The sequence below is a fragment of the Acanthochromis polyacanthus genome, chromosome 2, assembly GCF_021347895.1.
Source record: "Acanthochromis polyacanthus isolate Apoly-LR-REF ecotype Palm Island chromosome 2, KAUST_Apoly_ChrSc, whole genome shotgun sequence".
Lineage (NCBI taxonomy): Eukaryota > Metazoa > Chordata > Actinopteri > Pomacentridae > Acanthochromis > Acanthochromis polyacanthus.
This window is the reverse complement of record NC_067114.1, coordinates 24,073,153-24,099,252: the sequence shown is the minus strand read 5'-3', so window position 1 is coordinate 24,099,252 and position 26,100 is coordinate 24,073,153. Positions and strand designations below refer to the sequence as shown.

At 40.4% G+C, this 26,100-nt stretch overlaps 1 protein-coding gene across 3 annotated transcripts in view; it reads left to right on the top strand.

Annotated features, from left to right (window-relative positions):
- Nucleotides 1-26,100, top strand: part of igf1rb (insulin-like growth factor 1b receptor) — a 51,931-nt gene that overhangs the window by 12,253 nt on the left and 13,578 nt on the right. For all 3 annotated transcript variants that reach the window (XM_051940110.1, XM_051940099.1, XM_051940117.1), the window contains 9 exons: nucleotides 17,886-18,189; nucleotides 18,556-18,695; nucleotides 19,255-19,399; nucleotides 21,106-21,314; nucleotides 21,575-21,701; nucleotides 22,281-22,516; nucleotides 23,900-24,067; nucleotides 24,181-24,388; nucleotides 25,652-25,956. In XM_051940110.1, coding sequence (XP_051796070.1) covers nucleotides 17,886-18,189; nucleotides 18,556-18,695; nucleotides 19,255-19,399; nucleotides 21,106-21,314; nucleotides 21,575-21,701; nucleotides 22,281-22,516; nucleotides 23,900-24,067; nucleotides 24,181-24,388; nucleotides 25,652-25,956 — 1,842 coding nt within the window. The remainder of the gene's footprint in view (nucleotides 1-17,885; nucleotides 18,190-18,555; nucleotides 18,696-19,254; nucleotides 19,400-21,105; nucleotides 21,315-21,574; nucleotides 21,702-22,280; nucleotides 22,517-23,899; nucleotides 24,068-24,180; nucleotides 24,389-25,651; nucleotides 25,957-26,100) is intronic.

Here is a 26,100-nt window from a genome sequence, read left to right as displayed (position 1 = left end):
ATCCTGTGTGTTAATAGTATGCGGTAATAAAGGAGTAAAGCCAGGTGGAGTTTACTTTACCACAGAAGACCATATTATCAAGATTATCATTTGTCTCTTGTGATAACGCCCTGTATCAAGCTTCAGTAATCTTATCTGGGATCTTTTGTTTAAATGTGTGCCTTTCTCACAGGCCTTCTGTTGTGCTGGCATGAGAGTCAACTTTGTATTCAAAGGCATCTTATTTTTCCAGACACTGTTATTCACTGGATCAATATATGACAGCAGGGCAAAGTGCTAACCCTGTTTTCATTGAGTTTATATAAAGGACATGCCTTCAGCCTGAACTCATTCATAAAACTGTTACAGGGAAAAGAAGGTTCAAAGCCTGTTTCCTTCACTGGGAGAATTTTTCAGCTGTGGTGGTGGTGGGGGCTACATTCTCCTGTGTTTACTTCCCTCATTTGTTTTTTTGGAATCTGGTTTGAGTGTTTTGTCTCATTCATAACTCATAGGCTTCTTCTAAAGAAGAGCCATGTCCGTGCATGCTGGGAAGCAAACACGTTTTTTCACTCTCTCCCAAACACACAAACCCGCACACACGCTCACACATTGAACAGCATGGGGGATGTTTTTCCGGTGCTTTGTATGGTCTGAGGAGATGAAAGCACATCATTAAAGTACAAAGTAGGTCTTCTGGGATTTACTGGAAGGCATTTTTGTCTTTTGTTAACCCCTGGCTGAAGGGATTACACTTCAAACTAGAAGGATTGTCATCAGGGTTATTGTTTAGCAAGCCAATAGAGCTCAGTTTGATATACCTGCCAGGTCACTGTTCGGCAATTTATATGCAACATATTTTATAGTCATTTGACTGGCATGTTATTGTGACAAGACCATGGACTTAATCCGGTCATATAATTAGTATAAAGAAGTATTAGGTTTGCCTGGAGACAGTATATGGATTCATGTTTATCTGTTACAGGCTATGATGAAAGTCAGGTATGGAAACAATTTTCTGAACTTGCTGCCCCTCTGTGTTGGATTTGAATACTTCTGACTTTGGCGACTTCTAGTGGTTGAAACAAAAAAGACATTGCAGGCAGCAGCACATGCAATTTTGCACCCACTTTGAAAAAGGCTTTTAGGCTGAGTGGGTTAGGGGTGGGATCGAATCCTCAGATCACGTTTGCGTCAGTGTAAGAACACCTCTTTAAAAAGTCATTTCTGTCTGTTTAGTTCTCCTTCATGATATCATTTGCAAAATGTCAGCCTTTTGGCAGAAATCAATAGAGGGAATAAATGAGGTTATTTTCAAACAAAACAGCATTTAGAGTTTACAGTTTAACTTGAATGTAAGACAGTGAGATATTGTCTAAAATCTGCTCATTGCCAATATATCTGTCTCTGTTTAATTGTTGGCAGAGAAGTAACCAGAAACTGCTACACACTTGTGCTAAAGATATGTTTATCTCAGTGGAGACACAGTGTTACCAATGCATAATTTTTCCACGTTTGTTTTTCAGCTATAAAGTATTCCTTTCGTACTGTATTTTGGTCACAGTTTTTTGTCGCCAAATAATCTGAAATATTTATTTAAAGTTAGTAAAATAACCATTAACAGATTATCTGTCAATTTTTAAAACTTACAAACTTCAGTATCAGCCCTACCCACACATTCTACTGGTTTGGGGCCCTGGTGATGCACCACATGTGCAGTTTAATTACAGCTGAGGACCTCTGCTGCGTGTCATGCCCTCTCGTTTCCAGTCTGTCTCCATACTGTCAGATGAAAACAAATATAGGACACTCTCAGCCCATCAGATTGTCTGTTTACACTGTTTTTACAGCAAAAGATACTGCAGTGATTTTTTTTTTTTTTTTTTTTTTGGCCAAATGCAAATTGCTGATTCTGAATACTCGTATCTGCAGCATCAGTGAAATGGTGCGTGTTAGCTAACATGTAGGAAACACACTATCAGCTGTCTAGCAGGAAAACATGCTTCCGCTTGTGTGAAAGAGAGCTAAAGAGAGTCCAACTGAGAGAGTCAGTGAGCTGTGGACTCAATCCAAACCCCCCTCTTTGCTGTTTTCTGGTTGCTTTTGGATGTGGTAGATCCAGTGTTTATTGGCCCCGTGCTTCTCTTGAGGCCATTTTTAAACACACATTTTCCTAATCTGAGCTTGCCTTTTTCTCAATTTCTACCTTTCCACCTTTTTAGGGCTTTTCATTAGTCAACAATCTCTGCTGTTCTTTAGCTTGAACTCAGCCCACTATGATTAGCACACGCTGTGTTATGGTGTTGATTTTTAGGCTGAGACATAGTTTTCTTAATGACCTTTGCAGTGTTTCCAGAGCAAGACATAGCAAAACCTGATTGCTTTATGATCATCCTTTCAACCACATTTTCTCCTGGCACTTTGAGGAGTACTGAAAGTCTGGTTTAGCACACAGTGACCACACCATTATAGCTTAGTGATGGAAAGCATGGCTACATTACCACAAATTCAAATTAATCTTTGTTCCTTTGGCACTGTGAGCACATCTGCTTTGAATATGCTGCACAGATACCAGAGAGAAGTGACTGAGAACTGGTACTGAGTTTGTTTAATGATGATTGACCTAATAGAACCAGTATTTACATTTATTCCATTATTTTTATAGCTTATTTTCAGTATTTAGTTTTATTCAGTTTGTTTTTGTTACCTATTCTTATTGACCGACTGTAATATGTTGTTTTGTGTTGCGTTATTGCGGACACCCTAAGAAATAAAACTGCAAAGGTTTGTCATAATGATAATGATGCTATACAAACATGACTGACCAGACATCTGTTTGCAGAGTGACTGGATGCTAAAAAGAGGTTTGAGTAATCGTTCTATCAGTGACATATTATCCAAAGTGGCAATGCGTTATTTAGACATGACAGAATAAGAACACACTCAGTACAGCATAAAGGGCAGGAATATATGAAAATGTAATGGATGGAGAAAGATATTGAAAGAATGTAGAGAGTGGGAAATGAATGGATGATATTGTGAGGGACTGAGGCAGTAAGTGTAGATGGATACACAGTAGCTTAGCACTGCAGCTTTGTTTTTTCACATATATATAGTGTTTGTGTGTGTTATGACTTCTGCAGTGCAGGAACTGGTTTATGTATCAAATGCAAGGCTCTGTCTCCCAATCATACGTACAGTAGTATGTGCTAACAAGGTCTCAAACATACAGCAGGCATACAGTTCATGCTGACACACACAGAGAATTACAACAAAGGAAATGCACAGATTGATATTATGTGGTGTGTACATTATGTATGGCATTAGGGGAAATAACAGAGGTACTTTTGATTACAGTAAATGAAAGTCAGAGAAGCCCAGCTCAGCAGAGAGGTCACTTTATCCAGTCTGACTTGTGTGACTCAGTGCCAGTGCTTAGGGCTTTAGGAAGCCCAGTGACTAGTAGTTCCTGCTGATGTCTGTCTAATCTCGGCTATGATTAGCTTCATACCATCATGTACAGACACCCACTTGCACCCTTGATACACACACTAATCTGTGGATAGATGAGGAAGGCCTGGGACCATGTGTTTGCTTGTGGTCGAATCCCTGGTTTGAAAGTGAATGAGAAATCTTTTCCTTCTTTTAAGTTTTACTGCAAAGATGTCACGGAGTACCAGGTTTAGAAACATTTAAATCAGTTTGAGATGTTGGCTGTTCACCGCTAAATGTCACACATTTACTAGACACATGCCTGCCTTCAGTTTTTTAAAACCAAAGCAGTCTAGACTACCTACATCAGGTCACTGTCTTAGGCTTGTGGGTGTGTCTTTTCCATTGACGACACAGTTTCTGACGGGCAGGTAACACCCACTAATCTACAAAAGTTGTATACATTTAAAAGACTAAAGCCTAAAATCTGCTTGCACAGTTCCTGTAAACCACAGCGTGCTAAAATGAATATTTTAAACTCTTATCTTTGCTGAAATTCTCATACATGGTTAAGTTTTCCACAGTTTTGTACTGACAACAGTGTTTCCTATCAATTACCTAAACACTACTTCATAGTGAATTAAATGTAGAAATTGACAGCAAGTCTACATAGACTTCAATTCCTCTCTCTAATAACTGCAAACATTCATAATTAATAGATTTCACATAATTTATTGTCATTGATAAACTTAAAAAAGAATCATTTTCAAGCAGTACTTTTCCTGCAGTAGTTTCTTCTGTAGCTGTGTGCGTGGTCTGTGACAGGCATGCAGGCAGAACTTGGCGTAACAGACATAAGACATTTAGGGGCAGAAACAGAGAGACACTGTCATATCTAACATGGTGGTAATTTCTTTTTCTGGGGCAGCAAACATGGCACCCGACATTTAGATGACTGCTATACTGACATGCGGGCCTATCTACACTCTTTATGGCTGATTACAGTAACTTTATCACCTGTGTTGGAATCTACTTCACGCTGGCTGCCACAAATGGAACCAAATTGTCAGGGAACACGGTTTCAATGAAATCCAGTCTAAAAGACAATTATTTTGAGTCTTCAGGTTTAGGTTCTCACCCTGCCTTGCACATGCGAAAGACCAAAGATGCAACAGGTGCAGAGCTTTATATTATAAGCCAGATCAATAGGTGATGATTTTTTATTCTGGTTGAAAGCTTCACCAGATGTTTTGAAAAGATACAAGTATGAAGTAACACATAAAATGTTGCCATTATAATGAATCTTTTAAACCGCTCCTTGATCAGAGGCTTAAGGTGCGGAAGAGCCGTAGGATGGATACAGCCAGCTGTAATAGAATACAGCAAGATGTGTTGAATTGTAAAAGAGGATAATGTGTCATTTTGGTAAAATTTGTTAAAAAGTCATAGGTTAAACAGCTTTTCTTTGCATCAGGGTTCATTCTATCTATTTATTTATTTGTTTTTTAACTAAATGCCATCATTATGTTCCTTCATTTGACAAAAACCTATGAATTTTCCTGATATTTCTGATGATTCGAAGGACAAATATATCTATTATGCTTGAGTACATAAACGCCTAATTAACAAAACTGGTTAAAAAATTGAGCTGCTTTTTTCGGAGCGCCAGAAATTCCACTATGCAGGAAAAACCTTGGTAAAGTAACTGTAATTGCATGAGAATTTATCAAAATAAACGTCCATTGCCCACACATGACTTGGTTGTTCTGAGGCCTATTTTTGGATAGTTTAGCAACAATATATATAGGTCACCATGTTGGCTACTTGTAGTTAGTGTACCCAGCCCTTTGGTTTTACATCCAGCCTTTGAGTCATTCAGTCAGAACGTCTGATTGGTTGGTCGTACTTGGTTGAATGATTTGTTAGAAAACCTGCTGTTAAAGCAGCCATTGATTGCCGAAACTGAAATCGCATAGTACGGTATGATGATGATAAACAACTACTCATGCACCCCTTACCCTGACCCAGAACCCGGAGGCTGTTGGGGCTGGTAATTATAGGGGCTGCTTTGTAAACCAGGCACATCCATGACTGCTTTTAGTGAACAGTCACACCCATCCCCGGAATTCCTGGAAGAGAACATTACTGGTTTAGCTGTGTTGAAGTGCCTACTGTAATTATGTGGCCTTTAATTGTGCTCTGTTAACACCGTCAGATTGGGATGAGCTCTGACCAGGGACTCATATGAATTTCTTGAAGCTGGTTCGATTTGGTTGAAATAGTTTGTCTAGTTATAAACATTTTAACTCTGTAGCAATAACAGTAGAATTACAAAAGAAAAAGCAAAATACTTTGGCCATGTTGATCCATTTGGTTACTTGATAATTTTAGCTTTTTTACTGAAGAGATAACTGTGTTGACTGAGTATGGATAGTTTTTACTCGTGTTGGCAGATAGGAGTGTAAATGTAGGTTGCTGAATTGAAGTCTTCTTATTGCAACATAGCAGAAAACCCTCCTGCTTAAATGAGCTAATCCAAATGGTTATAATATTAGCTTTTTTCATTACTTACCATACCTAGAGAGTGCGTTTTAACTCGTATGACATAAAACTGCTGCCCAATTTTACTGCTGTATGTCCCATATTAGCATCCATTGATGGCAGTCTCCAGCCATTTAACTTGCCAATAGAGAAGTTCTTGGTAACCAGGCCTCATCCACTCGCGCATGTTATCAGTGAATTGTAAACAGGTGATTGAAAGAGTGTTTTAATAGCCGTCTAAAAAGCACCTTTCTTTGTTCCACCTTTTGTCACGCCACTCATGTTTGTTGACTCTGGTCACCTGCCTCAAACAACATGATACATCAGAGCAGGGTTGCCTTGAGACTTATCAGAGGAAGCTTGGTTAATGTGCAAAACATCTAGGCCTCGAGTTCTCGTTGTGATAAGCTGGTCAGCGTGTTTGAAGGCAGTCAGACAGGTACTGCTGGTCATTAGCACAGCTAGCCAGACTGGGCTGCCACAAGGTGAATGGGAATCTTATACTCTGCCTCCTTCATCCTTCCCATCAAATTCCAGGGGTATTTCTGTCTTTCCTCGCCAAGCAAACACACAGACACAAAGACTCAGGAATGTAGACAACTCGTTCCAATGCAGCCTCTTGCTGTTGCTTGTTGATGCACCCTATTTAGTTTGGAGAAATCATTCTCTACCAAAAAATAATTTGAGGAAAAGTGTCCCGTTAAAGATGAAACTAAAGTAGTGACAAATACCTGCCAATATACAAACCCATGTTTTAATGCCTTGTCCTCTTGTCCTGAATTAGTGATTCAAAAAGTAAATGAGTTGTTTTGCTCTGACCTTCATTTACTCATTCATTACATTAACAATAACGGTTTTAACCCATTAAGGATCTGTTTCTTTAAACTGAGTTCGAAACAAACTGAACAGTGAAAGGGAAGTAAAGCGATGAAAAACGGCACTGACCATCTTTACTGAACACATTAAAGATCTCAGTGGTCTGTTCCTCATTGAGAGCTGTGTCCTTATTTACTGGATTTTGACATTTTCCTACAATGAGGCATATTGTTAGGAGGACAAACATAGTAAATGTCTTAGGACTTGAAAAGGTCTGTGTAGTGTGACGTGCCGTAGCCGCAGATTACATGTCGACATGTTTACTTTTAATTGCTTGCTATTATAACACGCTTCTGTTAGGGTTAAGCAATATCGGCAGAATTAAATGTGGATATTTTTTCAGTCCAGGAGACAATTCAGTCTCTGTAAGTCTGATCTATTAGTCAGCCCTATCTTCTAGCCCACATTACAGTTAATTATGTTCATGTTTTGCATTGTGTACAGTTTGTGTTACTTATCTTAAAGCATTTTCCAGCAAGATGCTCTCAATTATCTTAGTGTTATTGTAACATATCCTCAGTGCCATCTTGAAAACACATGCGGAGATGAGCTGTGTTAGAGGTTTTCTTTATTTGGCCCTTATCATTGTACCATTCCAAGCAGAGAGCAGATTCTTGAAGTGTTGGCATGCAGAGTATGTGCTAAGACCCAATTGTCTGTGGCTAAAGTTTCAGCAGTCTTGTTGTTTGACCTGGACACAACTCACAGACATAATAGACTCTTATTGTTTTCTTTGTTATTTCTGCAACTCTCTTTGTCCTTCTGCAACTGTAGTCATTGTGATATCCACCCACATCTTAACTTATCACGGTGTTGCAGGTATCAAGAAACCGCAAATGTGAGAGCTCCTAGCAAACCTCATCCACCCTGTTATTGTGTGGCCTCTGTGGAGCCTCCGGGGGGGAACCAAAGTATTTGATTAGTCTTGTCTTTTCCAGGTCAGTCAACAGAGGGATGCCAGGAATTCCTTTTGTCTGTAGCTATCCTGTAGTGTCAGCTGATCTGACAGATGTTTGTTCCCAACAAGTTCCACAAGGTTAAATGTTGGCTGTATTTAGACCAGCTTTACCGGAATATTTTTTTTTTTAGATTTGGTGAAAGTTTCTGTTAAGGTTAAAAGTCTATTAACAACAACATATCTTTAGCCTTGTACCCTCAGACAGGAAGAGCTTTTGGCGACATATGAAATATTTTGGCGGTTTCCCTGTAATTCGGTCCTTATTTTGTCTGTTTGTAAAGCACTTTGTGCTACAACTGATGTATGAAAAGTGCTATATAAATAAAGATTATTATTATGTGTGAGACACAACTTAACGTACACGTCGAGGTCTCGGCCTTCCCATCTGATCATCAGAGATGTGACCCTCCTTCCTGTTTCTCAGTTTGCACATCCTTGACTCCTCTCCTTGTATCTTAGTCCCTCTCACCAGAGACGTAGGCAGAAGAGGTGAGGAAGAGACAAAAAAGAGACAAAACATCCTTGCCTTGAGCTGTCGTTTTGAAGCGACATCAGTTAAATATCGTGTGATACAGCTGCATTATGTGTCCATTGTTTTCTTACAACCTACTGCCATATTTTATGGTCTCTGTCAGATGAGCAGAGCAGTGTTGACAGTAACTTACAATATATATTTGCTTATAATTCACTTGACAATGTGGCAGAATGTGATGGATGTCATACTTTTTTTTATTTAACACGTGCACATGCTGTGAAGTACAAGAGAGGCGTGACATGAAGCAAATACAATACAAATGAAGACTGGAATAAATGAAGGATAAATGATGAATATAATATACACAAATCTGTTAGTCCTGTACCTGAAATGTTTTGTATAAGCCAGCTGCGTCTCATACGTCTTTAATGTTGCTGGTGTGGAATTGACTTTGAGGATAAATCAAGGATTCAAATGTGCATCCTTGTTTATAGCTCCTCCAGGTGCCTCCTCTCCATCTCTCTCCTTGAGATGCGTTTTAGGAACTAAAACATCACTTTTGATGGTGTGCCAAGATGGATATCTGGGTTACAGGCAGGAGGACTAAGGACAGAAGAGACTGACAATGTTTAAATGAGATGAGTCTATAGTCTCTTAGGGCAGAAGGACAGATGGATAATGAAAACAACAAGTAGTGTTTACAGGTGGGGAGCTGCTGAGGTATTATATCCTTTTGCTGCACCATCTATGCATGCTTGTTGGGTGGGGGTTTTGCATGGAAGGGCCGAGCATCTGGATAGTAGAGCTGCGGTTTCAAATTGCTGTGTTACTGTCAAAGAGGACAATAGCTTACTTGTAATGAACATTCAAAACTCTGAAGAAAAAGTTGGGGAGAGTCGTGTCATAAGCCTGGACTGGACCTCCTGGTTCACATTTCATTTTCTCAGAAATACGTTGTACCAACATGCCTCTATGCCAGCGTACACTTAGTCAGGTGTTGTGTGGGTATAAACGTGAAGAAACAAGTTTGCTGTTTCTCGTAACTCTCTACAGACAATTGATTAGCAACACTTTTGTCAGGCAAATCCCCACAAACCCATTGGATGAACTCAGTTTGCCTTTTTGTGCCATTCATCCTACCCATTCATGTATTACTTTTTCCTCAGTTTATCCATTATTTTTTGGTCTTTACAGTAATTACCTATTGATTACTTTAATCTAATAAGTTCAGTCTTTAATCTGTTAATTTTTGGGAGATATTTAAATCAATTACCCATGACTTTTAAATTATTATTTAAGTTTATCTATTACAATAACATGAATACTGCATAAAGTCCTGTTTTATTGTCGTATTACTTATTACATTTAGCTGTTGTAACTTTTTTAGCGTCTTCGCTGACTTCCTAATGCACTCTCAGGTGTCAGACCAGATGAAATGTCAGAATATATTCTAATCATATGTATGTTCTGCTTTATCAAATCAGTTCAGCTTCTCTATAGTGTTTCTATGTATCCACAGGAAAGTATACAAACTACAGGTGCACCCTCAGCAGACATCAAAAATACATTTCATACAGTCTCTGGGAGTACAGTTCATCTTAGTGTGATGAAATGACAGGCAGAAGGGTCTTTTTGTGAGAGAAGGATCTTCATCATTTATCACTAACGGGAATGATGTTCCGTTAGTGTTTTCCTTTTGAACAGACTGTAATTATCAACAGGAAGCTTCAGACCACACATCTCCAATGGGACTCCTCCTCACACTCGGAGGAACGAGGGAGGAGGAAGCAATCCAGCATTACTTTTGATATTCCTGTCACTGCAAATTACTGCTCTTTACCTGTAATACACAGCTGGTGCTTGATGTGAATAGTGCCTGCACTTGTTCTTAAACTAACTTAGATACGTGCTTCTTCATTAGGAATGATTAATTTAATGAATGAGACATCTAAGTTGGTTCCCAAAGAATTGTTTACTCTAGCCAATGAAAACTACATCTCCACTTTTCTGTGCCCAATAATTACTTCCATCTGGGTGATGGGCAGACTTGAGGAGAAATTTTATGCACTTCTACCGTATAACATATTTTGACATGCATACATTTCATGAAAATGTTCTCAAGATTGCTCAACAAGATTACACAACTGAGACAAATCCAGGAACTCTTCTCCAACTCCAATACGTTGTGTTATTTTGTTTTAATATAGAGATTTTGATTGTTCATGGATGTTGGCAGCCCAAACACAAACCCAGCTGTTATGGTTCACTCTATAATGCTGTCTCTATAGTTCAAAGCACTTGGTGAGCAGTATGCTTGTAGGTCTGGACTAAGTCTCAAGCATTTAACCAGGTGAGCTTGGTGGCTGGGGGCGATGCCTGGTATCTACTGTGAGGCTCAAGAGATGAACAGGACAGTGCTGGTCAGCAATGTAGAGCAGTTAATGGACTGAATGAATTGGGACCCTTGTTCTGCTGGAGCGAATCGGCGTGTCGACACCACGCACAGACTTCTGACTGACTGGTTTTCTGAATGACTGATTCAGTGACTGAACCTGCACACTGACAGACTGTCTGGCCAAAACAGAACCAGCTTTGTATGAGACTGGAAACACAGCAATATTGTTGTGTTTTCTGTTCATCATGAAGTTCTTGCTCTGTCTGAGTAGGCTGTGCTGGTGCGGTTTATTGCCCAATTCAGCCTGAGTACTGGAACACACCGGGAGGATATAGAGTGTGTGAAGTTTGGACAAAAGACAGGAAAAGTTCCACACACACTGGATTCACACGGTTAACTCTGCCCACCAAACCCTCTAAAAATGGGGAGGGGGGGATCAGTTTCCACAATTTTTAGTGACTCTGTTCAGCTTCTGTTGTGTTGAGTATGACTTACTTGTTCTGTATTTGCTTGTGGCTTCATAATTAGTGTACAACGTAGATTTTTCATGGTTCACATATTTTTGAGAAACTGCTCGCTTAAGAAAGAAAGTAAAGCACACTTGATGATGCAATACAATGTTGAGGTAATTTGACACGTTTTGATATATGAAAGTAAATAAGAGAAATTATCACTGGACTCAACCCACAAGAAATGTTTTTGTCACTTTAGGATCAGGTGGAGTTTTGCACATTGGAGCAGATTGCCAAAAAAATTATTGACAATTATCTTGATAATTGATTCAATTAAAAATTACACATTACAACTTGACAAATGTCATGATGTGCTGCTTGTCTTTGTCATATATAAACTGAGTACAGACAAGAGAAAGGCCTTTGATTCACAGTTAGTAGCATATAATATCTATTTTGTGAGCAGTGGTAATTGGTGTCAGTGAGAAAAACAGATGTATGAAGAACTGTCTTTAAGAAAGTTAGTTCCGATGCATCAAATTAAACCGTCATCAAAGTTGACACCAACTAAGATATCTACTGCAGAATATTTTTGTTTTGTTGGTCTGCTTTTGGTCAATGTTTTATGTCATTATGACAATGACAGCACAGCCCACTGCATTATAGACCATTACTGCTGTTCAGTGAGTCTGTGTTACTGGTTTTACATCCAGTTAAGCTTTTGTATTAATAAATCATATAATTTTGACATTGTGACAGTAGTAAAACATATAATTTAAAGTAGTTGCAGTAATGTTGTTTATGTGGATACTGATATCAGATAAAAAGTGACGTTTAACATAATTTTGAATATGCAAAAGTCACATCAGTTTGCGTAGTATTTAAGTCTGAGACACATCCAAAACATTGACTGCCTTGTCACTACAGCCGTAATGATTCAGCTTTGCCACAGAGGCAATGGTAATTACAAAACCAAATCATACAGGAAGTTGATGAAACCCCGGGGGCCTGTTCCTGCCTGTCTTTGTCATGAGGGAAACACAATTAATGGAAGGCCATCACAGCTCCATTATTGACTTCCTGATCATGTCAAGAGGGGTTTATTTAGGTAATAATCACTAATCTGAACTTGAACCTTGACCTTCTGAATCAAGGTGCTTTGGTTCTGTGGAAAATTGCAGCATATAAATTCAAGAAAGGGAAAGCTAGTTTTCCCAATAAAGCACAACTTTTGTGAAAATGATGCATTCTTTGTTCTGCTTCAACATTATTAAGAGGAAAGTGTGTGTCCCAGTTGCATTTTCTTATCTAAATCTCTGTATAGATGGGTAAAAAGTGATTCAAGAGGTCTCTGACATTGCATGACATGACAGTGGAGTAGACAACGGAAAATAGCCTATAGTATTAATATTGATATTTATCAGTTATCACCATGTTGACTCTGCCAAAAAGTGTATATCATGCATGAAAGAGAAGCACACAACCAGTTCCTGGTAAGACTGTTAAGAGTGTGTTATTACAGAAAACCTGGATCTGAGGGTTGAACCTGTGAAATTTTAACGGCTGGGATGCTGGTTGGTGCTACTGGAATCAAAGCCAATAGAGATCTCTATCTGTGTTTTTGAATCAACTGTGTTGTCATCAGTCTAGACATCTGCTTTTCCCTGTTATTGTTGTGCTGTGCTGCTGAGTAGTATACACTGCTAAAGCCTGGAGCGTCATCACAGCAACTGAATGTCTGTGTGGGACATCCTGTTCCTATCACCACTAGGATGGGGGCTGAAAACAAGGATTAACAATGAGACAGGCTTTTAATTCTTACTTGATCAGCTGATCAAGCAGGAGACAGAGAGGAGAGAGGGAGAGATGGAAACAAACATCAGTCCACCTGCCACTGGTTATTTAAGCAGCCACCAAGACTTTGAAGTCCTATTTGATTTTATGTGTTTTACACTAGCACAAGTGCCTTTTAGAATCGCTCAGCTTAGCGGCAAAACCCCAGGCATTTTCCCGCCATTTGCCTGGTGACTGGTGTGAGTTTCTCAGCCTGCCTTCCTGCTGGGCTGGTATTTTTGTTGCCCTGGAAGCCCCGTATCGGCTTTTTGACCTACAACAGCGATCTTTATCCCACAGCTAGAGTGCTCTGTAATGCCAGAATGGAAAAGGTGAACTGTTTCACTGGATGGACACTAGCAACTGCTTAACTACCTAAAGTAACCATCTGCAGCCCATTACTTAACTTTAAACCTACTCATTAAAATTGAACCAGTTGTACATATTAAACAAACTAGATGCATTTTACGAAATAAAATCAAAAAAGATGTATTGAGCAATACAAATTTTTTGTATGTTGTCAAATACAGTGATACTCACAAAATGAACAGTTTATAGGAGGAGAAAGGACAACCTGTTCCTATGCAGTTCATGTTCTAACAATGCTAGTAACCTTTACCGGCTAACAACAATCAAGCAGCACAATGCATCAGTGCATCGTTTTATTTGTTGCCCATATTTTTCATTTGTATTTGCTGAGAAACTGTACATTTTTTTACTTAATTTCAGCCATTTCGTTAACCAGCTTATTTTCAGAGATTAGGGGAAGCGCTGACATCATTAGAATGGAGTCCAGTTGAGCAAGCTATGCAAACAGACAGGGCACAATCTGCTGTGTCTGGTAACTTTCCACAGTTTAGATTCAGGTAGCGCATACTCTAAACCGAGCCGATGAGGACTCAACCTGACAACCACAGCAACAGCGTCTCACTAGCCTTCCTTAGCAGAAAGACATTTGATGTTCACCAACTGTACTTAATTGCCAGGCAGCTTAACGATTAGAATAGAGTGGATCATGGTATCAAATGATGGGGGATAGCCAGTAGAGAAGGCTAACTTTGGTGACTTATCACACTGCCAAAGTGCACCCTGACAAAAGGAAAGGGACAGTGTAGAAGCCACTTGTAATGTTATACTTTAACGTTCAGCAGCAGCTTAGTTGTGTTTGTGTTTGTGTTGTCTGGCTCCCCCCGCTGGCAGCCCTGCCAACTGTGCGTGTGAAAGATGTGATATGTTAAATGGTGTTTTTAGTTTCCTCCTCCTCTACCACCCCCGATCTCCATCTTATATCCCTTCCCTCACCACCTTCCTGTTCCACGAAGCTCCACTTCTCTCACATCTCCTCCTTTTGTAATTCATTCTCTTCCTCCTCCATCTTTTACACTTCCTCTGTCTCATTCTCCTCATCTGCCTCCATCTCCTTCCTCCTCCGCCTCCGTCTCTTCCCCTCATGCTGCAGCTCTGCATCAACCTGCCTGTAAAAGTGTAGTAAAGGGGATAAAAGCTGGAATTCATTATGTTGCAGAGGTCCATTGGAATGCTGATGTGCACTACTGTACGCACCCGCTGACCCCTCCAAGTCAGTCCACAGTTCACTGGTCAGTCAGGGAGTTGTATTTAGGAGGCTGCACGCTAGCAGTGTCGATCTGAGCCAAACTTCAGGCAGAGATACTCTCCTTGTCCTCCAGCACTCTAAAAGACTGAGGCTGCTCATTAGCACGTTGCAAAATTACACCTTTAGAGCTCCGATCACCCCATTGCAAGAGGTCAGAGGGCGAGATGGAATCGGGGGGGTTGGTGGGGTCTCGGAGCAGAGAAAGAACATTCTGTGCCAGTGAAATGCAGCACTGGTTTCCTCCTGCTGAGCACAAACAGCCTGCTGAATGGCTGGTGGGACCACACAGTCTGAAGGTTCTGATTGGCTTTCGTGTCAGTCAGGAGGCAGGCTAGAAGGTCATCTCATGGTCAGTGCCTGATAGGGGAAGGACAGTAGATTTCGACGTCACACAGGAGGAAATGACAAATGGAAATATGGAGTACTGATCAGAGCGCTCCCACTGCCTGGCAGTCCGCAGACAGATTCCGTGTTTGATTTTAGGTTTGCAGCTGACGTTACAATTAGGAATTTCCCAAGCAGGTGTGCTGGATTGTTTTCACCAGTCAGGAGATTTGTGTTTGTTTAGTGTCAGTGTCATATAGGAGGCTGGACAGGCTGTGCTGAAAATCCAAAGTCTGCAGTTTATGAGTCAAAATTTATTGTCAAACCAAAAAAACAAGTAACTGGCAACTTTGGTGGGGAGCTGTCATGTATCTGTTTTTCATCTCTTAGGAAAACTGCAAAGCTGTCCTGGTTCCAGTTTGTTTCCTCAGTCACCTGTACAGAGTACATTTGGGTTTGGGATAGTTGGATTGAAAAAAAACAAGCAATTTAAGTCAGACATAAATTCAAACAAGGAATCTACATAACTTGACTTTTTCTGACTTGTAATGAAGAAAATGGTTAATCAAGAAAATCAGCAACCCAGCCTCTCATAACCACCTACAGGTATAACTGAAAAAACTGAGCTGCTATTAGTGACTTAGGATTGTTCAGTAATTATATGAATGTGGCATTATTCCTCTGGCTGCCAACAGAATGTTACTGATGGATGTTTATGCAAGAAATCTTGTGTTGCACACTACATATTGTTTGGCGGCCAAACAATATGGGAAGTATGAAATACATACTTCCCAGTCTTTATTCTTTGGGCTCCAAGGCAGAGAGGTAAAAAGTCAAGCAGACGGTTCGAACCTTTTTGTTGTGTTTCAGTCTCCAGGTGTGACAGACCTGCTGTTTCAAATTGACATCTGTTTTGAGTGGCTGTTCTTCAGACCCTTACAGTCAGGATCCAGCTCTTTCAGCATCAGTTTAAACACAGTAATAACAAATCTTTAGGGATAAATCACTGAAATATAAATAAGGGGTGCAGCAGTACGCATCTCCTTAGGCCTGTTGTCTTTAGTTTGTTTGACAGAGACGGTGGAGGCAGCATGTTGAAACGTGTTTTAGTGTGTTATCACTCAGCATCCTATAAACAGCACATCATTTCCTATAACTTCTCTTTGTTTGGTTTCTGTTTAAACACAACCTCTGGCTAACCTAAGAGGATGACATAATCAGAATTACAGTTTCATAGTTAATCTAGTTGTTTCTGCTTCAGATATCCCTGTCCCTTTGTTTAGGCCTTACAGGACACACACAAAGTAACACACAGAAATATTTTCAAGCAGTGATTTCGGGTGTTTCCATAGCAATTAGTGTTTGTGTCTGTGATAAACAAGCTTGTCTCTGTTTGCACTCTCATGTTAAACCAGTGAGCTACTGACAGTAAAGCTGGGTTAAAAGTTGATGCTTCACAGTGTGATGATGGTGAAGGTGTGTGTCCACGACTGAAATGAGCTGCTTTTGTATTTTGTTGCTCTCGACTTCCGTCATGCTTGATTTAAATTCCCCACATCGAGGTGTGACTGCTTGCTATATGCTTGTTGGTGCAGTGTTTTTCTTCTGAAGCTCCTCAATCAGTTTTTCCTGTCATCAGTTACAATATCCTCTTATTTAGAGGGACACCACAGCAACTGGAGGAGTTATTTGTAGCCGTGTTTGTTGGAAAATCTGGAGTGGAGATGCTTTTAGCACTGGATCTGTGATGAACTTCACGCAGCAAACTGGCCTCAGTGCCAACAACCGTGTCAGATAGAAGCTCTGACAGGTTGTTCGTTGGATGTACTCTTGTTTGCTGTATTCATATTTTTTTAAGATGAAAGAAACTAAAATGCAAATTCAGTTGGTGGGATTTGAAGCAGCCTGCACACCCTCCTCATGAGAGCCTCTTGGTGTTTTACAAGCTCCAATCTGGCCTGGTGTGCATGTGTGTGTACATGCATTGTCTTGTCATTCTTCAGTAAATGCAAATCATTTGTTCAGGCCTGAAGCCAATAGTGCCGTGCCAGAGGTTTATTCAAGCTGAGGACCGACTGGCTGTGTTTATTTGTTCTGCTTTTATGTTTGCTAAAGTAGGGGCGTGCCCTTTTGTTGAAAATTATATTTGTTGGTTGGTCGGCATGTACTTACAGAGAGAAGAAAAGGGGCACTTTGGCAGATATTTGTTGATTACTGATTTATTTCCATCTTTTTTGTATTGTAGCTATGGACTAAACATTTTTATTAGTGAAGAAAATGTCATATAATGATGGAAATATGCATCAAAGTTCTAGGTGGAATCTTCAAGAGTCTTATTTTGTCTAAGCAGCAATCAAAACCCCAAAAATATTTAGTATAGAAAGAAAAAAATAATCAAAACTTCAAGTTTAAAAAGCCTTAAGTTTAGAAAGTTTAACATATTTGTCTACGACAATACCAAAATGTTGACTTGATTTCCAGTCAAGTAAATGAAAAATTGACTGTGGCACATTATTCTGTAAGTATGCTTCCTACAGTGTTATAAATCTCATGCCCAGTGTTACATTTGACTCTTCCCAGGTGTACCATAATGTTTAAGTTCAGTTGTCCAATGAAAATTTAAACAGACCTTGTGTCACTCTCTGGTTGAGACCCTGTGTCTTGTTGCAACAAGAAACCAAGATTGGAACTCTATCTTTATACAAGGTATAGGATTACACACATTGAACACTGCAGGAAACATTGAAAGAAAAGCTGTTGGGTTTTAGTATGATTCTGTAAGGCAGAACTAATAAGCTGGAACTGCTTTTGAAAATTTAGTTTACCCTATTAGGCTTGTTAGATTTGCAGGCAAACCAGGAGGCCAACTCCACTGTGTCATATAATATATTATGAGATGAAAGTCTTGATGTCTGTTAATGTCAAGTACGATTTGGAAAAAGTGTGTAAAGGTTTTTATTGTCCGAATAAATAAATGGTTTCTTTTCTCTCCGTCTCCTCACCAGAGTGCGCACAGAAGTGTGGACGGCGAGCGTGCACAGGGAACGGTGAGTGCTGCCACCCTCAGTGTCTGGGCAGCTGCACAGTCCCTGGGAGTGACACAGCATGTGCAGCATGTGTGCATTACTACCACCAAGGGCGCTGCGTTGCTGACTGCCCTCAAGGCACCTACAAATTCGAGGGCTGGCGCTGCATCAGTGCCGAGCTTTGCTCCAAGGTCCACCTGCCCGACTTAGACAGCTTCATTATCCATGGAGGAGAGTGCATGCAAGAATGCCCATCAGGATATATGCGCACAGCACCCAACAGGTGAGCTACAGTTCATCCTAAATTGCTCTTTATAACTGCTTGCCATTTGTGCATATTCACAACTCACTATTAAGGACCATTTGCAACACTAAGTATCACACTGCTACAATAATGAACAGTTAATTTAGTAGGGAACAAACCACCCCTAGTCTCTATATGTCTGGTAAAATTGTGAAAATTTCTGGGTAAATCTTGGGATCTCTTTTAGATATACTTTAGCTGCACCTATGACATGCCGATGTAAAAACTTTCAGCGACAGAAATAAAAAAAAGTAAAACTGGGGAGAGGTAAAGGAGTTTACTAAAAGGATATCCATCAATCAAATGACACTGTGCATTTACTGTCCTGTTTCTGTCAATCTCCAGTATGTTCTGTACAGCCTGTGATGGTCTGTGTGATAAAGTTTGCGAGGAGAAGTCGAACATCGAATCCATGGATGCTGCTCAGTCCCTCAAAGGCTGCACTGTTATCAAAGGCAACTTGCATATCAACATCCGCAGAGGCCGTAAGTACTGCAGTGTACTACAGCAACACTACAGTTAATGGTCACATTTTTGCTTGAAGGAGGATGAAGAGTTCCTCAGCAGGTGTAGAGCATTGGAAAGGCCTGTTGCTTGCATCCTGTTAAACCAGTTCCAGAGGGAATTCATTGCAGATTTTGCAGTCGGGGAAAATCAAATGGGAACTCTATAACTTGACAGTATTTTCTACTGTCAGGACAAAACATGTTTTTGCTGATTAAAAGTTATTTGAATGTATGGTGCTATAAGTTATGTCTTTTAAATGACAACAGCGTGGAACATTTTCTTTCCAACAGTGGTTGTATCAGCTTTAGTTTGCAGCTAAAACATAGTGATGATAATGATGGCAAATGTACAAGTTCTGCAAGCTGTACACAGCATGGTATAGAAAAGCAAGGATCACATTACAATCAGCCATAACAGTGACTTGACCCAGTTAAGTCAGTAATGAAGAACTGAGTAAATCCATAAACAGACTATTAGGATGAGTGAAAAAAACGTAATAACATTCATGTGTTTTTGGCTTTCTGTGTTTGTGTTTAGACAACATGGTGGCAGAGCTGGAGAGTTTCACGGGTTTGATCCAGAGGGTGACGGGTTACGTGCGGATCACACATTCACACACTCTGAGCTCCCTGGCCTTCCTCCGCAGCCTCAGATACATCGATGGAGAAAACCTTTACGACGAGTAGGACCACACAGAAACGTACACACACATGCTACAAGTATAAACACACAATCACAACTGAATCCCTAATGACTCTCAGTGGAGACTGTTGTGGTGTTTGGTCACAGCCTGAACCCGGCTCAGCTCTTGTTGTTTTCGAGAGGATCTTCATGAACAGTAATTTATTCTAGTGAGTACTGCTCAACAGGAAAATCTCATTAACCACATACATGGTCGAAATTGGGTTATAACCCGCACCTGAATTTCTGTTTTAGGCTACTATAAAAGAAAAAATATGCAATGGAAATTTATACATAAACACACATAAAACGAAGACAAAACACAGTTATATCTACTTTTCTTTGTAGTCTGTGTGCTGTAGAATTTTGTTACTGTACTTACTGACATCTCTACGTCAGAAAGACGACTAACTACACCACTAAAATCTAAAGAGACCAACCTTGAGCACAGATAAAGTCTAACTACAGAAGTAAACCCAAAGAGAGAGTTAGCTACACAAGTAAAGCCATAAAAACTATTGTAAACAACATCCAATAATTATATATATTTTCCTTAATCAAATTGAGAAACGCACTGGCTTTATGTGAGCTACAACAGTTTTTGTGAGTTTATTGTGTGTCCAAACCTACATTTTGTTGGTATTGTGTGAGTTCTACAGCAGTTTTACAGTTTTTTGCCATCAGATATAAAACTTTCAAACCCTTCTTTCTCACCTTCTCTGCCTCTGTAGTTGCTGCATTTTGTAGGCCAGATTAATACTCCACAGCACAGTCAACAGTCTATGTACTCAGCATTCATGTACTCACTTTGTGTCTACAGTCTGATGTGTGAATGGCTCTCATCCCTTTTCATTCTGCTTGGCTGTTGCTGTGAGTTGTTGTCGTCACCATCCAGCATAGTTGTGCAGTGATAGTGTTCTAATGTAGGTAAACAAGGACGTTACAGAAATATGTGGAGGATTTGGAGAAAAAGAATACTTGTTTTGATTGTGAAAGGGCAGAATGGAAAGTATTTATCGAACACAAAGTCACTTATTTTATGTCGCTAGCTAGCTATAATATTTTCAGTAAAGCTTACACAAAAAAATCACTTGAGAATCTTGTTTTCAGCTGAGAGAAGCAACTGACACGTCCCCCCGTTTTTTTTAATATAACACCTTGAATGCAGTATAACCTCGAATGGTCTCGGCAAAGGCTCTCAGGGTCACACAGAGGCCTTCGCTCCCGCCTTCAACTGTTTGTCTTTGAATTCACAGGAATCTTGCTATCCCAAGGCCCACATTACAATCATTCCTTGATGTCTGGGTGTTACCCAGTGACTCATAAAAACCTCCTCTCGAGCACAAAAACTCAGCCCCTGGTTAATCGGATTTGCCAGGTGATTCGTATCCTGCTGTCTAGAAGTCCCTCTACTGTCTAAGTGGGTCATTAAACCTCCAGCTGAAAATAGAGATCTACTCAGAAGAGTAAAATAGTAAACTTTTGTTCAATTAGCATAACTTCCCCTTATAGAAAAGAAACTAGAAGTGGTTGTGTTGTTTAATTTTCCATTACACCCTGAAAATAAGGCATTATCCTTGATGGAAATGTTGGCTTTCAGGCTGGCATGACATACACTACACTGAGACACAAACATACACAAATTCATGTAAAATGCAGCATTTTGTTGACAGTCTTTTACTCATTGTCTCTTTTTCCACCCTGTAGCATGTATGCCTTCTCAGCCTTCGACAACCAGCAGCTCCAGTATCTTTGGGACTGGAAGCAGCACAACCTCACCATCAAAGCAGGAAAGCTGTTTTTTAGAGCCAACCCCAAACTCTGTATGTCCGAGATCCGCAACATGTGGGAGAAGACGGGCATCCAAGGCCGCTTTGATGAGAGTGTTTTCCGAAACAACGGCGACAGAGCCAGCTGTAAGGGTCAAAATGAGCTTCAGTCTGAAAACCACAAACATTTAAATTACTACATCCAGCTCATGTGCCGGAGTTACTCTGGTTTACTAGCAGTTTGCAAACACCTCCTGTGAGCCTGATTGTTCTGCCCCATATGCCAGTATTCACTGCACTGTTCTGTCAACAAGACTAATTACTGTATATAAAACCAGACATATTCAAGTGTTTTGTCTTTTTTTTCTTTGCTCTGTTCTGACTTTTCTGCTCTGATGCATTCATAGGTGAAAGCACCATCCTGAAGTTTAGGTCCAACAGCACTAGCAGCACAAGGATCAAGCTGACATGGCAGCGCTACCGACCCCCAGACTACAGAGACCTCATCAGCTTTATCGTCTATTACAAAGAGGCGTAAGTTTTTTCAGAACTTGATTATTATTAAGCGGAGATGGGAACTGAAACTTGATTCCTGTAGCCTATCAATCAACTTGTTTGGAACTTTGCTGTCAGACTGATTAACTGGACTTTAAATATACGGCACAATAAATAAATCTTACTCCTTGCCAGTCAGGTTTCTCTCCAAATATAGTGAAAATTGTAAACAAATGTCCAGAAAACCTCCAATGAGTTGTTTTGAGATATTGCTGTTCCGTCCACAACTTTTAACCCAGTATCAGAAGTTGGGCTCATTGAGATAAACTACTAGTGGCACTAATTCTCCAGTAGGGTGCTGCTTAACCTATGTGGAAGAATGAGGCTGCAAAGGGGTAATGTCATTGAAAAAGCACAGAAGTCAGACCTCAAACAAATAATGTTGAAAATGTGGTGGAAATTTGACCTTTGTATTTCATGTATGAATGTAAGGAAGCTTACAGTCTCCTCATCATGCCACATGGATCTGATGCATTTGTCTCACCAAGTGAAGAGGTGTTTAAAAAAAAATACTAATAATTAATTATGAAACTCTGACGCTACCCTTTTTCCTTCCAGGCCTTACCAGAACATCACAGAGTTCGAGGGACAGGATGGCTGTGGTTCCAACAGCTGGAATATGGTGGATGTGGAGCTGAGGCCGGACAAAGACTCGGATCCTGGAGTTCTGCTCTCCAACCTGAAGCCGTGGACGCAGTACGCTATCTTTGTTAAAGCTATCACACTCATGGTGGAGGACAAACATATGCCAGGTGCCAAGAGCAAGGTGGTCTACATCCGCACCAGCCCCTCAGGTAAACACAATAATTGCACGCATTAAGGGTATTCTGACAGCAATGAAAGAGAGGCTTTTAAGGAGGTGTGCTTTCTTAAGCCTTCATTGAAAAAATCCAAAGTCATGTAAAGTGTCTGCATCTTGTTTTATTCTCCACAGTGAATTTAGTACGAAGGTCAGAAATCCTGTCCTTAGTTTGGGTAGAAAGACATTAACTATTGGAAGCAAGGTGGAGACCTGAGAGCAGCATGCAGTAAAAAGAGGAAGTAATAATAGTTGTTAGGCTTTTGCCAAAAAAATTGACTTTGGTCTTACATAAGTTTATATCAGATTATTGTGGGTTGAATTGAATTAAAAACAGGCTAACGGAATAGACATTCTTATGAACAAGGATTTATCGTTTACATTTAAGGATAAATTTGTGGGATTGACAGTGGATTGAAATATAAGCCTGTATAAATGTTTAAGACTGAATGATTTAGCCAATTAAATTATTATGTTATGAGCATGAACCAGTCAAAAATAAATGGATCATCTTTTGGCTTAGCGCATGTAAGTCTAACATTAATCATATCTAAGCATTTCCACTGTGTCCAGTTATTGTTGGTAGCCTTGTAGTTGTTCCCTGCTGTGTCTCACTTTTACTAAAACTGTATTGTAGCAAATAGTGCACAAAGCTTTATCTGTGCTATGTGACTCACTCGTATCATTAGATTGAAACCCAGAACATTCCTAGCTAGCAAACACATCCGCACCAGTGCACCGCGTCTTTCTCGGCTTGGCTTGTTGTCCATTCAGCTTCCTGTATCATGACTGGCCCCTGGTGGCATGTGTTGTGCATTACATCCATTAATAGATTCTGTCTATGTCCCACACTATAGATAGAAACATGTTTTTTTTAACCACACTAGAGCCTAAATAGCGTAGGACATGTTAAAACTATGATACTGCCTATGTTGAGTAGTTTCAACAGTACAGTAAGCGAATCATTCAGGTCAGAAATTCATGAACACCAGATTTTATTTGTTTCACTCTAAAGTTTGGTCTCACCAGAACCCACTGGCTATCATTTAAATGTGTTTATATGACTACTTGTTTTGCAAATAGTCTGGGATTTTTGCTTGATGATAGTATGATAGCAATTTTGACTCGAATCCAAAAATACTGTAAGAAGATGGAGAGGAAGACCGTTTGAAATAAACACAGCTGCAACTCAAAGAGAAGGAGAAAACTGATTTACACAAACTCTAATATAATTATATGGAATGGAAGACTGCTTAAAGTAAATCCAGCTGCAGTGTAAAGACATAGTAGTGCTGTGATGTCAGAGAAGCACATCTGCACTGGCAGACTGGAGAAGTTTCCCAAAAGTTCCTAAGAGTTTTTTGTCTCTCTCTCTCAGCGCCCTCCATGCCTCAGGATGTGCGAGCCTACTCAAACTCATCCACACAGCTGGTGGTACGCTGGTCGCCCCCTATCTCGCCGAATGGGAACCAGACTTACTACTTAGTAAGATGGCAGCAACAAGCGGAAGACCGGGAGCTGTATCAGCACAATTATTGCTCTAAAGGTACCCGCACACACACACAAGCACAACAAAATTCCACATCCACTATTACTGCTGGTCATGAATGAAAATTTAGTACGTCTGTCTGAAAACACATCTGTCTCTGCCACCTTCAGAGCTGAAGATCCCAATAAGGATTGCTGCCATAGGGGTGGGAGACCAAGAAGAGGACACCAAGCCCACTAAACCAGACCCTGATGGACCAGATAAAGGCCCCTGTTGCCCCTGCCCCAAATCAGTGGAGGACCTAGAGGCCGAGGCTGCTGACGCTTCTTACCGAAAAGTCTTTGAAAACTTCCTGCACAACTCCATTTTTACACCGAGGTAATCTACTCATTATCAGTACTTTGTTGTTTGACACATGTGTGAATTGGCTGTGGCAGCTTTCTTTATTCCTCTTCTCCAAAGCAAAAACATAAATCTTAAAAGAAGAAAAAACTTAAGTAGCTTCCTTCAGTCTTTGGCCATTATACAATCTCATTACATGTAGCAGTTAAAAAGAACCTTCCCATTATGAGTGATCAAACAGTCTTCATGTTTTGTTTTTTTATCCTTTCTCTTTTTCTCTATATCATGTTTCGGCTTCCGTCTGATTTAGGGACTCAGCTTGCCGCTCTGCTCTTAAGACATCTGCATCACATTATCTCTCTTGGTCTCCACACACACACACACAGCTCAGTCCAGTTGACGGTAATTAGTTCTCAGTATGTTTTGCAGAGGCAGAATAAAGGGATCGGTGTACTTCTAAAGATAAACATCAGGTGTAGTCACATGCTCTGCATTTTCCTTTCAGCTTACCTCAAACCCTGACACTGTGTGAACCAACATGCATGCCACCTTGTAAATCAGGCTGTATCTTTGAAGTCTGCTTATGTGATCGTTATATACATGCCAGGGACTTTGAGTGGAACTGTGTGACAATAATTAGGCAAGGAGCAGTTTAGTAATCTGCTGTAAAGAGCAGTGTAATTAAGGGGTAAATATCAAAAGCTTTTACAAGGTGTCCCTGTGTCGTTCCGATTGAAACTTAACCTGAGACACATGGTAAGCCTGCCTTTTTTGCTGAGGTCATATAACTGTAGTTGTCCAGCAGATATGAAATTAAGTACACTTGCTTAAGGAACAACTTGGTAATGTCTTGTTCGCAGTCATTTCACTATACAACATTCTGACATACGCTGTATAGTTTGCTTTTGAAAGTTTAATTGCCACAAATATCAGCAGAGCTCCTCAGTTATTCTGTTTAGAGTTCACCAACCCATCTTCATCCCAGCTGCTGAGATGAAGGCCAAATGGCAATGAAAACCAAGAAGACACTCAAAGACTTCAGGTTGAGCGAAGAAAGGTTTTCAGTAAATCTGGCATCAGCATGGAACTAAAAAGAAACAACAAACAATAACAGACAGACAGGTTTCAGCACATCCTACTTCAATCATATGAAGTACAGAGTTGGGACAGTCATATCTACCTATATCTACTGTTATGACGGTATTTTGAATGCAGCAGTTTCATAGCGATAGTTTAATACTCTATCACACTTAAACAATGCTTTTTCATCCTCTCTCTCTGCCATTCTCCTACCTTCAGGCCACCAGATCGTCGCCGCAGAGATCTTTTTGGAGTCGCCAACTCCACTCACTCCCGCCGCAGCCGACTGCATGCTAACAGCAGCACTGTCCCTCCTCCTCATGCTGCTGGCAACAGCAGCGCTGCTGACCTGGAGCCAGCTGACCGAGAGTTTGAGTTCATGGAGCAATCAGTGACTGAGCGTGAGCTGCAGATCTCCGGCCTGCAGCCTTTTACAGTTTACCGCATTGACATTCATGCGTGCAATCGACAGGTCCAGCGCTGCAGCGCAGCAGAGTTCGTCTTCTCCAGAACCAAGCCTGCAGGTTAGATGAGAAAGGCTCTGTTTACAATCACTTGCTGATTAATAATTTGGGCCTGGCACTGGAGTGTCTCCCAGGTGTGCAATTCAGCTGAATTGCTAAAGGCAGCTGATGAATATTAGGCTTTACTGAAGCCAGTGGAAAATA